This window comes from Egretta garzetta, unplaced genomic scaffold (assembly GCF_000687185.1).
Source record: "Egretta garzetta isolate BGI_Z169 unplaced genomic scaffold, ASM68718v1 scaffold64, whole genome shotgun sequence".
NCBI lineage: Eukaryota > Metazoa > Chordata > Aves > Pelecaniformes > Ardeidae > Egretta > Egretta garzetta.
In genome coordinates this window covers 1,725,484-1,742,854 of record NW_009259596.1, presented here as the reverse complement: position 1 = coordinate 1,742,854, position 17,371 = coordinate 1,725,484, and the positions used below count along the sequence as shown (strand labels likewise).

Genomic DNA, 17,371 nt, shown 5'->3' with positions numbered 1-17,371 from the left:
CTGTGCAGGCTCGGGTGGGAGCTACAGCGCCTTGGGATGAGCCGCTCCCAGCGTTGTAGCTTAGTGCGCAGTGATAGTGACTTGGTGTGACAAGAGTTCCCTTAGTTTTGGGAGGTACCGACACGCTCTCTGGGGATCCTCTTAGCGTGCTGAAGGGGGGTGTCGTAAAACAACTCCAACTTCTGTACAGTAACTTCTGTTGGTGGACAAACCTAGCCATGGCAGGTTTGGGGCTAACGTAGAGGGCTGCATGCTTCTGTTCATGCTTTCCTTCGTGTGCTAGTTTTTCTGTTTAAGAAAGCCTAGAATTAAATAGGGCCTCTAAAGGCTTTAGGCATATAGGGATTTTAGAAGATTGAGGCATGAGGACAAACACAGGATTTTTCAAGCGATTCGGATACAGAGATTCATGTAATTGTCAGTCAAAATTGCTTTGGAAACCCAAGTTCACGTCTTTGAAGCTTCCGTCTCTGAGATCCATGTCTTTTAGTTGCATAAATACCTGAAGTCCTTAGGCTCCCTAGGTATTTGGTTCTGGACCTGTGCAGAGCCCTTGCCATTCACAGCAGAGCTTAGCAGTGGTGTGTATGCTTCACTGGGAGCAAAAAGGAGAGAGGAAATAGAGGGATAATCTTCTGCAGTGGGAATCTGTCCTAATGAAGCTTTTCCACTTTGCATAAGATTTTGCTTAGGAAGAAAACCTGTCGCTCCTGGCCATGCATATGCTGACTGCTAAGCAGTAATTAAGGTTTTGTCCTTATCTTCCGTTTTTGGCTTGTGTAAGAATTAGTTCTGTAATTGGGCTTTCTCTTTCAATCAGCTGCTTGCATTATAGCCTGTGTTCTACTTCCATTCTGTGTGTTTGTTACTTCTTACTGTTCTTGATGCAAGCTTTGATAAGTGCTTGGTCTTGGCATGTTTATGCTGGCAAATGAATTTAATTGGTATCTTCAAGTTTCCGGCATTCTTTTTAAGCCCTGTAATTAAAAACTTGGTAGACGGAACACATTAAAAGCCTTTCTTTACTGTAGTACCAACAATTTGTTTCTGTAATGACACCCCACCAAACTGAGATGCAACAAAATACACTGAAAGTAAATTGTCTCACAGAAGTAGAGTGTAACTGGAGTATAAAGTATCTGGTTTGTGTTTTACAGCAGATGTTAAAGGAGACCAGAACTTTTGCACAGTTTTTGAAGCTTACATATGCATGTATTATTTTACTGCTTTGTCTTTGCTGCCATCAGGCTTTATCATGCTCCGAGCCTTTAGTCACACAAATGGTAGGTGTGCATTCCACCATGCTAAGTGTTGGCATCACCGTAAGTCTGTGCTGGCAATCAGGAGAGAAGATGTTAACGCATGGGAAAGAAGAGCACCTCTAGCACCAAAGCACGTTAAGGAATTGACACAGATGGGATACAAGGTCTTGGTGCAGCCATCAAACCGGAGAGCCATCCATGAAAAGGTAAGGTCCCATTTTGAGTTAGACAAGCAAAACCATAGTTCAGTTATTAACCATAGTACAGGAAAAATAATATTCAAAGGATATGCACGAGAAAACATATTATTAGTTTTGTTGTTAAATGAGGAGTCATTGTGTCCTAGTGGAGAGAAAAAGGAGTAGTTTGTTTAGCATACTGGTGGGTTTTTGGAGTTGTTTCTACCAATTTCTTGCCCTTTCATCTGTCTCTGAAGAAGTTCTAGGTGCATTGGTGGTTTTGCTTTCTGCTTGTATGGAGGCAACACTCTAAAAAATAAGCATATTAAAAAAAAAAAAAGGAGGAAGGATGAATCTGGTGAATGCCATTCTTGCTTCAAGCCCATTCCTCATGTAAAATGAGGAAGTGGTTTTTGTTGGTTTTTTTTTTTTAATGCTGGGAGCTTCAGGACTGAGAGCTTTTACAGTTCCTGTAGCTGCAATACTACAAGACTCTAGTAACTCTGCTGTAAGGTATCTGAGCCAACAGATAAAAATTGAAACATAAGTAGGGAATTAGTGATCACTTTCACTTATCACCTTCTAATTAAGGGACAGTGCTGGCTTTCACCAAAGTACAGATCACGTTAGGTACACAACTATGCTATGGAAAGCTGGAACTTGTTTTTGGCGTAAGGGAGAACAAAAATAAATTTTGCTATGGAAATACATTCTTTTAGAAGTTACTCTTCAGCTTAGACTTAGTCTTATACAATTTTATAAAATCACACGTCATCAGTCTTCAGATAAATTTGTCAGATTTCTCTACATTTATTCCCAAGTATTTCAACACATTACAAAGGACTATTCATAATTGCAGTACTATAAGATACTTTAAATGTAATAAAATATCCTTTTTGTAGTCTGTGAATTTAAGAGATTTTACTAACACATTATTATGTTTTGGCCTTGTATAATAGGATATTAGCATGGAAATTCGGTTTGATATTTGTAAAAGAGATTTATGAACGTATCACATGGAGTAACTTGTGTCTGCTTTGTAGAACTATATATTTGTCCTCTGTTCTAGTTGCTTGTGTGCTGAGATCTGAACATGAAAAAACACAGAAAAATTTACTTTGATTTTTCTCTTTCATAGGATTACATCAAAGCAGGTGGCATTATTCAAGAAGATATTTCTGAGGCTTCTCTGATAGTAGGTGTGAAGAGACCTCCAGAGGACAAATTAATCCCTAAAAAGAACTATGCCTTCTTCTCTCACACTATTAAAGCCCAAGAGGCAAACATGCCCCTTCTGGATGAGATTCTGAGACAGGTAATTTGCGTCATAGCGAAGACGATTGGCTGTTAGCATGGGGTGGAAATTGAACTTAATGCTGAAGTGTAATTGAAAGCTTGCTACCTAGAATGGTTACTTTCAGCGTGCGTATTTGTAGATAGCTAATGAGGAGTGTTTTCAGTATCCGTTCCTGGAGCTAAGTATTTCTTTGTCAGAGGATCTCGTGCTTGTGGTGTTACTCTGTTTATGTGCCTAAGGCAGATGAGTTGTGAGCCTGGCATGCTCAAGAGAGGTTCATGCTGTGAGAGCGTGAAGGCTTGTTGGAAAGTCATTAAGCCAGAGTGTGTATTGGTCGTTACAGAGGGAGGCAGCCAGCTCACTCAGAAATGAGCAGCCTCTTGGCAGAGGATGTGGATGGGTCTGCAGCGGCTGGAGTGGCACGATGGGGAGCTCTGTGCCAAGAGTGCATGGGCAGTGCAGAGACTCTTCAAAAAGCAAGAATTCAATGCAACCTTTAGGTTTTTATTTTTATACTTAAATCTTTTTATGAATTATTTGCCTTTCTCCTATATGCCCATCAGCTTCTATCATGAAGGATGGCAAAGGCCTATGAAAAGGCAGTTCCTAGGAGAGCAACATGCCACTGACTGCATTCACTGAAAATTTTAATACTCAGTTTGCTATGTATTTTCAGGAAATTCGACTGTTTGACTATGAAAAAATGGTTGATCATAAAGGAATGCGAGTTGTGGCCTTTGGAAAGTGGGCTGGTGTAGCAGGTATAGTGCATAAAGTAAAGGCAGGCTTGCAACAAGTAACGTCATTTAATACTTCTGGTTGTCTGCGTTTCCTGAAAGCTGAGGCTTGCAAATGTGTTTTTAACTGTGTTTGAAACTCTTGCTTTTAAGAGCTTTTTTCCATTCTGCTTTGTGCTCACTACTTTTGCTGCGACTACATGTCAAATAGTCCTGTGAATTCCTGGCAAACTTACTGTTTTATGTTGTCTTGAAGTCCCATTTGTCTATTCAGCTAATCTGAGGCAGGCTAAATATCAAGAGATCAACTGAACAGGCTTTTGAAAGAAATAGCTGCTGTCAGTCCTGCGAGCCTGAACAACATCCGTTTGTCACTCCGTTACCCATGTATACTGATTTTTGTGAGGCATGGTTCTCATTCCTTTCTACTGAACTTCAATTCTGTTTCTTCAGGAAAGTCTCTTTATTTTCTCCTTCTTTGAAATCACGTGATGTGGATGCGTCTCATAAAAGGATATCCGAGTATTAAATAGTGCTGAAATGCATAATGTGGGCCAAGAGCAGGTTTAAGGTCATGGCCTGCTATTGAATTTCTCCTTCCCTGTGTTTTTGTAGACTTTCTTCAGAAGTAAAGTATTAATACTAAAACATGGGCAAAAATACCCAGGATGATTTTAGACTGCAGTCTGTCTCTGCAGTTTCTAACTGTGCATGTTCATAATTAACACTGATGGTACTAAAACATGGGCAAAAATACCCAGGATGATTTTAGACTGCAGTCTGTCTCTGCAGTTTCTAACTGTGCATATTCATAATTAACACTGATGGTCTGACTTTCCTTTTTCTATTTTTTTTTTTTTTTTAACATTAGGAATGATCAACATTCTACATGGATTGGGATTACGATTTTTAGCCCTGGGACATCACACTCCCTTCATGGTAAGAGTGTATGTGTATGTATTTTTCTTCAGCAAAATGACATTCAAACATCTGCTAATTGAATATGGAAAATACCCTGATGGTTCTGTGCCTTTGATTTCAGCACATTGGGATGGCACACAACTACAGGAATAGCAGTCAGGCTGTGCAGGCAGTACGGGATGCTGGGTATGAAATTTCACTGGGATTGATGCCAAAGTCAGTTGGGCCCTTAACGTTTGTGTTTACAGGCACTGGTAATGTTTCTAAGGTAAGAATTCTGTCTTCAAGATGGAATGGTATATTATTTTTAGTAGAACTTCTTGGCATTTGATACATATCAGGGTAAATGGGTTGATGGGTTCATTTTATTTGCTTGGACTTCAGGTTTTCTTTTGCCAGTAAGAATTTTTAAGTACCCTAAACTAATGCCTCTAAGATGAGATCATGCCTGATGAGGCTGACCATACTAAATTCTTAGCATGAAAAATGGGTTAAGTCTTACTGCTTTTCTCTCCTTTCCCACCTGCATGATTTTTGTTTCCCTCTCTCCCCTCTGTTGACTCTGGGCTCACAAGGCATGTTAAATCACCACATTAAGGTACGGGGGAAAGAATTATTTTTTTCTAATACTTGCAGAGTTTTTATAGCATTGACTTGGCTTACAAGTGCTGGACTGTAGAGCTATTTTCTAGGACATAGGGAAAAGGCTTACCCCTGGTTTTGGCAACAAAGATCAGCTAACTAGGCTCCAGTTATAAAGTGAAATCACTGCCTTTGTAAATGCGTACTTTCTGGACAAAAGGATGGCGTGTCTGAAAGGCCTGTGTTCTGTGATCACAGTTTGTTGGGAAAGTCATCTTGAAATTCTTTGCCTTTAGAACAGCCTGGTTGGTGAGGGAGTGGCTTCAGGGGTCTTCCCTAAAGAGAAACTGCTCCTCAGAGTGGCAGCAAAACCAGCTGTTGTGGCTGAGTTGAGGCCTCCCAGCTCTGCCATTAGAAATATAAACAAGATGTTGGATTGTGGGTCAGGCATACTGCAGTAATGGGGAATGATGTAAGTTCCTTGTACATAGAGCCCAGGCAGCTTAATCTTGGATAAGCAGGGATATGTGTGATACAGGCTGTACATCTCTGAAGATGTTTTCTGGCAGGACTGTCAAGTTGTGTGTGGTATTTTTCTATTTGTTTTCACACCCCAAATGAGCCGTGTTACACTACCTTTATATTCTCTGCTCATTCTGAATCCTACTTCATGGTTTACAGGGTGCTCAAGAAATGTTCAATGCCCTCCCATGTGAGTTTGTGGAACCACATGAATTAAAGGAAGTTTCCAGATCTGGAGGTATGCTGTAACAATAAAGTGATTGAAAAGTGGAGCCCTTTTTGTCCAAATATAACAGCTAATTTATTTTATTTTTTTTTTTAATTAACCTCAGACCTCAGAAAAGTCTATGGGACGGTGTTAAGTCGTCACCATCATCTCGTAAGGAAACATGATGGACTATATGATCCAGTGGACTATGATAAACATCCAGAACTTTACACTTCTCGCTTTAACACTGATGTGAGCATCCCTTCTGTTCTTTTATGAAAGTTTTTCCACAGAGTGTTGGTACTTACTACAGCTTTGCATATCCACTGATTGAGAGATCACTCATTTAAAACACTAGACCAGGTGCTTTCAACTTCTTGAAGTACTATGAGAACATCAGGCATCTGTAACTTTCTTTGCAGATTGCACCATACACAACTTGTTTAATTAATGGCATATACTGGGAACAACATACTCCTCGCTTGTTAAGTCGACAGGATGCTCAGAAGCTGCTGGTGCCAGTTAGATCTGCTGCTGGTGCAACAGAAGGCTGTCCTGACTTACCACACAAGTAAGACATTTCAGTTCACATGTAACAATTCACATCACCATGATTAAGTTGTAATGTTAGGCAGTTTCACCACAGAATCTACCAAATGATTCTGTTTCTTATGTTGTTCCTCTTGCATGTTGCAAAATGCCACACTGGTTCTGCTTTTCGTTCTTCTGTGCTTTGCAGTCTTGTTTTCACAGTTTGGAGTTTTTGAAAACATCACGGTACAAATGATTGACAGGTATTGGCTGTCTTTCTGCAAACGTAGTTCTGCCATTGATCGTTGTGCAGAATCCAATACAAACAGTGTGACGTCTGGGAAATGTGCCTACTGCACCACTATTGCTAGAGGTTTCTATGCCTGAGCGGAGTTTTTTGGTTAAGCTCTTCCTACCCTGTTGTTTACTTGTAAAAGTTCAATAACTGTTCCTTAACACCTCTGATTTCTGCAGCAGGTAGTGCAAATGCTTCACAACCCTGAATAGCTTTAAGGATGGAATGTGGGGTACAAATCCAGGGTTAGTCTCCTTTCAGTGAGGGTAGGAGCCACCCTTTCTCTAGTAGCCCTGTGTAAAAATTCCCTGGGAGACTGGCCCAGGGATGGGTTTGGGGAGGATGTGGCAGTGTATCCTGGTGAGGAAGCAGGTCTTTGTCTCTTCTCTGCCCACTCCTGACATCTTTCTTTATCTCACTTGACAAATAAAGAATTTAAGTGTTAACTGTGGTTGTGAGTTAGGTTAATGAATGCTCCACCTGTGCCAGCTGTCTGTGAACTGAAAGGAGACAGCCACCTCTTTAGGTTTCCCTTTACGTTGATGAAGTTATTCTAGCACAGGACTGCCCAGTGACAACTCGGGGGAATTGGTAGGTGGATAATGAATGAGAGGGGTTGGAAGTACATGGAGTACAGAGAAAAAATGATGGATGACTGGATTCTCCTGGTCTTTGAGAAGTTACGCATGAAATATGGATCCTGTTGATGTGAGTGGAAATCTTATGACTTCAGAAAGGCCAGATTTCCATTATGTTTCTGGAGGTCATTATGTTGTGTCGACTTCTAAATCGGTTAGACTACAAGTCTGATAAATCTTCTTACGTTTCTTTTTATCTTCTGTTCACTTGTGATCTCTTATGCCTATGTTCCTTAGTAATTTGGGTAATGCTCTATTCCTTTTTTTATTTCATTGCTTTAGACTTCTGGCAATATGTGACATTTCAGCAGACACAGGAGGGTCTATAGAATTTATGACGGAGTGTACGACAATTGACAGTCCATTTTGTATGTATGATGCTGACCAGCATATTATTCATGACAGGTGGGAGACCCTTTAATTTTTATTGCTTTCCTCTGTAATTTGTACAGTGAAACATTATATTGAAAAGTCTTGCATTTAAAACGCTTCAGAAAGGCGGTACCTTTCAGGTACCAAGGAGAAGTAGTTTAGAAGAGCTATGTTCTCTCTTTCAGTGTTGAAGGCTCTGGGATTCTGATGTGTTCCATTGACAATCTGCCAGCACAGCTTCCTATAGAAGCAACAGAGTACTTTGGCGATATGCTTTTCCCGTATATTGAAGAGATGGTAAGGTCTTATGTGTCCAACAAGAAGGTAAAAGACTCGAACTTTGGCCTGCTTGTTTGTTGCTTTTCTGGTCTCCTGTATACATTCAAAAGGAATCTGCTGTAGAACATAACTGACTTTGTACTTTAAAAAAAAAAAAAAAAAAGCTTTCTAAGTCTTGAGGCAATACTTTCAAAAAGCAACATGTGAATGAGACATTAGTGACCTGGATATCTTAGGGATTTGTCAAGAACACTTTCTGTAGGCAGGGAGCAGGCTCTGGAAGGTAGCTCATTGCTCTTACACCCCGTAGTATATATAAATCTGATTTTCTTGGGGCACTCAACAGTCACTCACAATGAGATTGCTGTTTGAATTCCTGTATTTTCATAAAAGTCAAATGACACTGATCAGGGCCAGGAGAATTTTCAGATCTACAAGATGTTGGTATTGTTCCATGCATTTAAATGTTGCTTAAAATCTTGATGGTTTACTCTGAAAAAAATTATAGGAAATAAAATGACCTGATTCCAAATAACTTATCTCCATAGCTGTTATCAGAAGGCTCAGAACCTCTTGAAAGCCAGAATTACTCATCTGTTGTTCGAGATGTAAGTTTTACAGTTTGGCGCTCTGCTTGTCTTCCTCTGCTTTAAAATGTACTGGTACAAAAAACCTTCAAAATTTGTTTCATGTATTTCTAGGCAGTGATTGCATCCAATGGCTCACTGACAGCTAAGTATGAATATATCCAGAAATTGAGGGAGAGCAGGTAACATATAGGTTCTTAAAGTTTGTTTGGTTCAGGATTTAAAAAAAAAAAAGTGTCTGCATTCTGTCTCCCTTTTTGCATTTATTTGCTCATGTGTTTTGGTGGAATACTGCTATATTGCACTGTGTCTGAATGTCTCCTAGCTTGATAATTTCCTTCTTTCTTCATGCACATTGCCTAAATCATTAACATGTGTTGTTAGTGACTTATATTGACGTTGAGAAAGCGGTCATTTTTCTTATGTTAGGAAGACTGTCTCACCAGAGGCGGAAAACAGCCACATGCCAATATTGTTGTGTTACTCCCTGCCCTTTTAAAAAGTCCTTTGAAAGGAATGGCTGAAAGGAAAAGGCTCTCTAATATACCTTGAATCTAGTTTTCTCTAGTATGGCTCAAGTGCTGTGCTGTATAGCATTGTTCTGTGACTGGATGTATTCAGGAGCCTCAGTGAGATGCTCAGACTTTTCATTACACTCCTGTAGCTACAGCTTTAGCTACCACTTCATCCGTACCCTGTCTCGGTAGTTATCAGGCAGCGGTAACATGAAAGAAGTAGCATTGAGTGGATTAAGCTAACAAAAGTATAAATAACCTGGGTATCCCTTCCCTTCCTCTTGCTCCCTGTTATTAACAAACACCTATAGTTTACCTATGAAAAATGGTAATTTGACATTAAATGGGTACCTCTGACTTCATGTTCATGGTCGGTGCCAGCTGCACTATACATCGTATAAAAGTTGAAATTGGTCTGACCAGAAGCGCTGCATGTGCTGTGCACTAAAAGCATAGTGTGTTGACTTTTGCATGCCAAACGTCTCCAATATCCTTTGGGAACTTTGGGAGTTCTGGTTATGAACTTGTGTATGATGAACAATAGGTGCATTTTCCACCCAAAGTAACATGCTGTTTGCCTCTCAAAGACTTCAGCTCACAGTGATTTTTGTTGTGTGCTGTTTGGCAGACCACCTCAAGAGGCTGTCTCAGTAACAAATTTTCTTATTCCTCACACAGCATGATGGTCTGGTTTTTATTTGCTTTCTCCATAATGGCTTGCGTGGTCTTGTGTGAACTACCCTGAGAATCTGGAGACTTCTTTTCCAAGGGTTTTTTTGTGGGCAGATTTTTGATATTTCTGCAGATCTGCATGTTGCATGTGATGTTCAGTTGTTCATTGGTGTTGCTCATTTCGTTGTCAGAAAAGCCAAACATGCTAACAGTACCCTCCTTTACTTTGCAAGCTTTGGAGGTAATGCAAATGAAAGCAGGGATTTTACTGCTTCAAGTGTGATAGTTTAGCTAGAGATAGGCTCTTGTTTAGAGCCTGTAGGAGTTATGTGGCTTGTGTTATTACTTTAACAAAGTATTAAATGCTGTGTCTAGGTTAGTTTCTGAGGGCTCTATTTAGACTAATTTCTTATACCCTCTGGATGTACGTGAACATTTCAGACTATAGGATAGCCAGACTATATGAGCTGAACTGTCGTGGGTGCCATCAGAATGCAGGAGCCGTTTGATTTACTGAACGTATCTCTATCTTTTCACCTTTACTTGCTTCATACCTGCATTCCTCATCCACAGCTGCAATGGCGTATCCCATTAACACTGTGGACCTCTAAATATTACTGTTATTTGTTCATGGAGATTAGTATAGCTGAAGTATTTAAACTTGTATGTAGAGAATAGGCATAATCTGAAATGTTCTTTTCTGGGACTGTGTGGCTTCTGCTCCTACTCTTGATGGGTCATTTGGCAGCTCATGTTTGTGCCTGTCGTAGAGCAGACAGGCTATATTTGATCCAAGTGTGATCTCATTCTAGACACTGGAAAAGTTTATAATAAATTGCAAAATCCAGCTTTCTTTCATACAGGAAGTCTCCCCTTTGTCAACACTGTTGCCTCAAGCTCCCGCATACCACTGTTGCTCCCTATATGTAAAGGGTGGAGAGGAATTCTTTCTCTTCCCTTTCCCATGAGGGTATAGCTGTCGAGAAAGATGTTCTATTAGAATTGATAATAGTAGGAGGAAGGTCCTTGGGTTTGTCATGTGAAAGGATATGATGGGTTTAGGAGGCTTTCTGTGAATGGATTAAATCATGATTTAACTTTTTTTAAAAAAAAAATCTGTAAAACTTGTATGAAGGTCAAAAAGTACAGTAATCTATAGTAATAATTTAGATAGCTGATACATTGGTACATCCCATTCAGATTTAATGAATTAAAAAGAATGACTTAAAAAAAAAATTAAGCCTGAAAGTAGAAGAGGGGAGGATGGAACATCTGGAATTTTGGAGAGTAATACAAGCTTTGCAAATACTCACAGTTAATAGGCTGGAATGTGCTTCAGACAGATGGTATGGGTGTATTTGGTATTGATTTAACTGTCTTCACTCAGAGTTGTCTTTCAACACTATTGTTTGAGACCTCATTCCCCCAAATGTACTTGGGACTTCCTGCCATGCTTTAGGTCATGCGATACTGCTCTTCTTGTCATGCCATTAGGTACTGCTCTGGCAGGCTGCAACACCATCCTTCATTATTATGATAATTTTTGAACTGAAAAAGCACAACTGAAAATTGACTTGTGGATGCCATGTAGAGCCCCAAAAAGGTCTGAGTCAAGCATTATTTAGTAGACATATGGTTAGTCCTCTTCTAAGGACAGTAGCTTGAAGCGAAGTGGATATGAGCTTGTCAGCTAGAGGTCAGGATTCTTTTTGTGGCATAATCCACAATGCAGTGTATGCCTGTGTAAACTCTCAGTAGATAAAGGGGAAATGGAGGAACTTGCTTATACACTTACAAAGTTTCCCGTAAGTCTGTATCTTTGAAGGTCCTACCTATTCATTGAAATTTGTTGCCAGGATATGGGATAAGAAAAGCCAAACCTCAATCTTCATTAATTAGGTTAAACAACAGGGCAATGAACAGCTTCCTTTTCTTCAACAATAAGAAGTGCTTTAAGAAATTTGTTTTTATTTGATAGTTATCTGCGTAGTGACGATACTTCAGACGGTTTTACAATCCTAATTTTACAACTTAAAGCAAATTTAAGCTAAGAGGAAAAATAATTATAAACAACCAACATGTGTTTTCCTACTATAATTTAAACATTTATAAGAGCATATTTAAACAAAAGCTGAACTACGTTATGCTGGTTGGCAAAAAGAAACGCAAAATTTGATGTGAATGAATTTTATATTGAAAGTCAACAGCAGAGCTACTTAAATTTATTTAGGAGAGCAGTAGAAACTTGGTTGAAGAACTCTGGGATGGTTTTCAAATCTGAGTTCTTGTCTGCAAACAGGATTTCTTAATTGGGCATTAACTTTTATTTGCATTTTATTAGCTGTTATGTTCAACATTAGCTATGATGTAGTAATATGAACCTAGTATAACTTACCTAAAATATGTTTTCACCAGCATGTTTTGTGTACTTCAACAGAGCCTGGGATTCCTTTCTGACTGCCCAACATGACACAGACAGCTCGGTGGTCCTCAAATGGTCAGGTTACAGTAATTTGGCCACTGGGAAAAATATAATGACAATCGAGGAAAAATTTGTTGAACAGCCAGTAGCAATTGGAGACGCAGTGGAAACGTTGATGGATTTGATCATGTTTATATTAGAGGAAAGAAACTAGAAGTTATGCAGCAGAAGAATGGAAGCAGTACTAGACAGTGATTGCTCAGTCTTGGATTAGATAACCAGGAACTTGACTCTTGGTCTGAATAGAGCTCTTGTTTTGTAGACTTACTAAAACATACTTACTCTGTTCGCTTTAGCAGCTTACAGTTTCCTTCTTCTGTGTGGTTTTTAATTTTGCCTGTAACACCTCCTAGGGAATACGCTCAGTCGCTGAAGATGGGTAATAAGAAGAGGGTTTTATTGCTCGGATCTGGCTATGTTTCCGGCCCTGTACTTGAATATCTCACTAGAGACTCCAACATTGACATCACAGTTGGTATGTAAGACTTCACTTGTTTTTATTGAAAAATTATGTCTTATTTAAACCTGCTAGCATGGCAGAACCTTCATCACAAGTAATAAATTGATCTGGTTCTCAGAACAGATAAAGAAAATCTTTACTATTATGCACAGCAGAAAAGCATTTTGTAGCTTTCTGAGCATTTTAAGTTTATAAAAATTATTTGAAAATGACATAGCCACATGCAAAGTTTACTGATTGCATGTGTAACCTATAGGGAAATTAGAAGTATTTTTCCTTTTAACCTGCTTTGGGCTTGGGATTGGTTTTGTAGCTAGTTGGTCACTTCTGTTGGTGCTTGGCTGTGTTTTCAGCCTCACACAACAAGAAGATGAAATTGTTTTTCTAGACGTCCGTGAGCGAAGCCTCTGCTGTTATAACCAGTATTGTGGTGGTAAACCTGCAGACCCACAGGCCTGCTTGTTTATTCCTCTGTTTTGGTTTTATCTATAGCATATTTCAGGCTGGGCATTTCAAAAACACCTTTCTGTACCCTCAACGTTGACTTTACCCTGATTCTGTGATTTCAGATTTAAAACCCAGGCTGCATTGCCTAAAAGATACTTTGCTGGGAGGTGGTTTCCTTTCAAACTTACCATTGTATTTCAGTTGATTTTTGTTGTTTTGGTTTGTTTTTTTTCCCCTGTTGTGGTTTAACCTCAGCCGGCAATCAAGCCCCACCCAGCTGCTCACTCACTCCCCCATGGTAGGATGGGGGAGAGAATCAGAAGAGTAAAAGTGAGAAAACTCATGGGTTGAGATAAAGACAGTTTAATAGGGAAAGCAAAAGCTGCACATGTGCAAGCAAAGCAAGGAATTCATTCACTGCTTCCCATGGGCAGGCAGGTGTTCAGCCATCTCCGGGAAAGCAGGGCTCCATCACGTGTAACGGTTATTTGGGAAGACAAATGCCATCACTCTGAACATTCCTTCCTTCTTCCCCCAGCTTTGCTGAGCATGATGCTGTGTGGTGTGGGATATCCCTTTGGTCAGCTGTCCCAGCTGTGCCCCCTCCCAGCTTCTTGTGCACCTGGCAGAGCAGGGGAAACTGAGAAGTCTTTGACTAGTCTAAGCACTCCTTAGCAACAACTAAAGCATCAGTTATCATCATTCTTCTCATACTAAATTGAAAACACAGCACTATGCCAGCTACTGGGAAGAAAATTAACTCTGTCCCAGCCGAAACCAGGACATCCCCTCATGCTACTTTCATACTTGGCTGCTTCTGCTGGCCTTTGCGGTGATAACTTTTAACCCCTTGGAAAAGATGTACTAGGAAGAAGAGGGGAACTCTAAGGAAGCTACACCCTTGTTATTATCACTGCCTGATGCAATGAACAGGGAAGGATTACAGCAGCATGCAGTGTCCATCCCCTCGTCAGTACGGAGGCTGCATCTAGTCCCTGCAATACAGTAGCAGTAAGGGAAACCAGGTGAACTGGAAGATCTGTTTTGCCAAGCACTGTGCAAACACAAGAGGTGCCTCTTATCTGGGTAGCTTCTACAGTACAGACAAAAACCAGGAAATAAGGAAAACAAGGAAATAAGGCCCTAAGTTAGATGCACAGATGCTTTTAATTCTCCATAAGCCTATGCCCCACCTGCTGCCTTCATTGCCCACTCCTTTCCTCTAGCTGTGTTCCCATTGCCATCCTTCTGCTGGCAGCGTGGTGAGCCAGAGTGGGAAACCAATTCACTTTCAGTCAGATATGGCAAGTACTGGTTGCTTTAACCTGGATCTCCTTTTCAGTTCTGCTTTCCTTGTAACAGTAAGTGCTGATGGCAGTAGGAGCAAGATAATAGGAAGGAACAAGTGGAGGCAGGTAGAGACTGGATTTCTCTCTTTTAGTGATAGTATTAGCATATGCAGGATTGGTAGGACTAAGCCATAGATAGATGCTGAAACTATTCAGATTGAATCTGGGCTTTTTAGTCATATTTGGCCTAAGCAAAAGCTTAATGTTTTTATCTTTATTATGCTAAAAATGGTGAGTGATTTGAATTTGGTTTGCTTTAAGCTGTTAAGCTCCTCCTGGCTATAAACAGGAATTTTGTTAAATTGTACAGAAACAGAGTTTTGAAAGATTTCTTTTTTAACCAGATTTATCTATAAATGTATGGTTGCATGGAATGAGGGCTGGGGTAAGCTTTTCTGGGCACGTGTTTGTTTACAGAATCTGTTAGCTGTGTTGAACCTGCATGTTCATCAAGACCTTAAAACTAGTTAAGGTTTTCCTGTCTGACTTAAACGAAGCACAACCTGAAAAAGAAAGCCAAATTTTCCTCTTTAGCCTTTTTCACCTCCTGGACTTCTAGTCCACTTCTTGGTTTTCAGTGAAGTAGTCTGTGCTTTTGCAGAAATAGCTACTACCATAAAAACCGGATTCAGTACTTCACCTTTGCATTTGTTTGGCCAGGTTAGAGAAGTGACCATTTTTAAAACCAGGAGAAAATATGTACTGCATAGTAACCTAAAATACTTTAGGCCTCAAGATCCAAACCCAGTTTACTTTTAAAACACATTGAGCATACAGTTTTTCCATTGCAATCTTCCCTCAGGAGTCAGTGCAACACAGTATTTCATTAAATTGGGAAGCACCAGGCATGCCTTTTCTGTATTTCCATGTGAAAGTCAAATCAAGAACAAAGCCCCTGCCTGTTTTGATGCTATTTAATTATTCTGCTTCACAAGGGGTTGTAAACCTGCAAGGAAAGGCATTTTTTGGGGTAGGCAGTTATTTTTTTATTTTTCCCCCTACCTTTCTAGTTGTGCTGTGCTTCTCCAGCAAATGGATGAGACCGTGAATGCCAATAGTGTTTAATACATCCTGGACCATGATGTGAGTTTCTGGCATTCTAGTTTTCTCCTACATGTTGTTCTGCTGAGCAGACCACTGGATGTCTCATTTAAGTAAGGGTTGGTAGACCCAAGGGGTGATGTCCCCCCCCACATCAAAGCATGAAGATCAAGTCTATTGTGTGATTGTCCACCAAATAAATAAGGAAAAGAAAAATTGCTGCTTGGTTTTGTAGTGCTCTGTGTGGGATGCCATTGAGTTCCTACTGGTTACTGTAATTTTGGTTCTCTTTCTCTGCTTTTTAAAGCTTTCCATTTGTCTGATCCTTTTGACTCCCTACCCTTAACAATTTTGCCACTAATATTCTATCTTCCAAGAAAAAATACTGGTCTGCCGGAATGGGCTAGTGGTACTTTTGATTGGGCATAGTAGATGCTATATTTTTTTCTGCTGGTCATCTTTATTTTATTTTTCCCAGACCTCGCATGGTAGGATTATTGTTCTAGTTCAGATGAGCTGCCTTCTCCTATATCAAAAGAAGCTCTTGCCGCTTTCTTGTGATCTTTCTCTAAAACTTTTCTCGAGCCTGAACGTACACATTCAAGTGCCCCTCTTGGGTGACTGTTATTTGCATTCTTCACCCTCAAACACTTTCTTTAATTGATCTGCTTCTAGATCCAAGATAACAGTGCATTTCTAAAGATTCCAAAAGAATTTGCTTTTATCCTTCCATCAGTGGTTTGGTCACTTGTTCTTTGAAAACTTTGTAAAGTCTTTTTCAGTACATTTTGACGCTTAAGAAAGAGTGGTAGTGTTCATCTGAGATGGGAAAGGCTAAACCTCCAGTATGTATGTTTTTTAAAACCAAGTATATACCTTGCCACAGGTTTTCATGAGGGGTCAGAATTAAAGACATGGGAGTATGCTTTTGGGGTGGATCACAACCCTGCTTAGCCTATAGTAAGTGTTGGGTGTTTGTAACTAGTTAATGGCACTTCTGCGACACATTTCTGCATAGGAGCTGCATTCATTCAGCAGACTTTTTTTCCCTCTCTCTAAAAAAACACCTAAGTGTGAATGCATGCTTCTTTCTACTTAGTTTATCTGTTTTCCCACCACATTGATGCTCAGTTACCTGGCAAATGTAGACAGTGCTGCTGTAGAAAGCCATGCCAGGAGGACACGTGCATGTGATGCAAGAGAGCCAGTGGGTTCTTGGGTGCCCTAGTGCACAAAGATGGGTTTAACAGTCCTTTATCTCATGTTCTAGACCTACTTCATAGAGTGGAAAAGAAGGGAGATGACTTCTAGTTTTGCATAAATAACTTGTGTTGACCTAGTCTGCTGGTAGGAAAACTGCAGGTAAAACTTCTGTTTATTTTAAGTACAGCCACAAAGTTGCTAATAGGTTACAAATCTGTTCTCATTACACAATTTAGCAGTGAGTAGATCTTTACTTCTGGGAGTAAGTATTCTTTGTAGATTCTTGTTCTTGAGTTATAGCTGCTATGACTTGACACTGGCAATTGATAATAAAATTGACTACTTTAGGGGAAGTAAGGTGCTTTATGCCCAATTTCTCTTCAACTGTTAATGAAGGGAAATGTCCATGCAACTATTCCTCTTTGGGAAGAAGGAGGTGTCTGTAGAGCAAAATTATACATGGGAGTGCTTTGGACTTCATCTTTAGGTAACAGTTGATGTGTTTTACTTTTACAACAGCCTCTGTCATGAAGGAACAACTTGAACAACTGACGAAAAAATACAGCAACGTTACTTCAGTTCATATGGATGTCATTAAGCATGAGGAAAAGCTGTCCTCTTTGGTGAAGAAACATGACCTTGTGATCAGGTCAGAATTCTGTGTAAAACATGATAAACTCAACCCTGAGTCATGCTTCTTCTTTCTCCTAGCCCACTGACCTAAATCAACGTGGTAACTTTTTTTTTTTAATGCCCAAGAACTGGGGTCATATTTATGTATGCAAATAGGTT

At 39.9% G+C, this 17,371-nt stretch overlaps 1 protein-coding gene across 1 annotated transcript in view; it reads left to right on the top strand.

The window, feature by feature from the left end:
• The first annotated feature begins 1,228 nt into the window (after positions 1–1,228).
• AASS (aminoadipate-semialdehyde synthase) overlaps positions 1,229–17,371 on the top strand; it is a 29,994-nt gene continuing 13,851 nt past the window's right edge. Inside the window, exons 1-14 of the mRNA XM_009638153.2 lie at positions 1,229–1,468; positions 2,580–2,756; positions 3,415–3,499; positions 4,347–4,414; positions 4,518–4,664; positions 5,660–5,738; positions 5,833–5,960; positions 6,131–6,279; positions 7,455–7,577; positions 7,730–7,841; positions 8,372–8,431; positions 8,525–8,592; positions 12,433–12,554; positions 17,099–17,228. Of these exons, the coding sequence (XP_009636448.1) occupies positions 1,256–1,468; positions 2,580–2,756; positions 3,415–3,499; positions 4,347–4,414; positions 4,518–4,664; positions 5,660–5,738; positions 5,833–5,960; positions 6,131–6,279; positions 7,455–7,577; positions 7,730–7,841; positions 8,372–8,431; positions 8,525–8,592; positions 12,433–12,554; positions 17,099–17,228 (1,661 nt within the window). The 5' untranslated portion in view covers positions 1,229–1,255. The remainder of the gene's footprint in view (positions 1,469–2,579; positions 2,757–3,414; positions 3,500–4,346; positions 4,415–4,517; positions 4,665–5,659; positions 5,739–5,832; positions 5,961–6,130; positions 6,280–7,454; positions 7,578–7,729; positions 7,842–8,371; positions 8,432–8,524; positions 8,593–12,432; positions 12,555–17,098; positions 17,229–17,371) is intronic.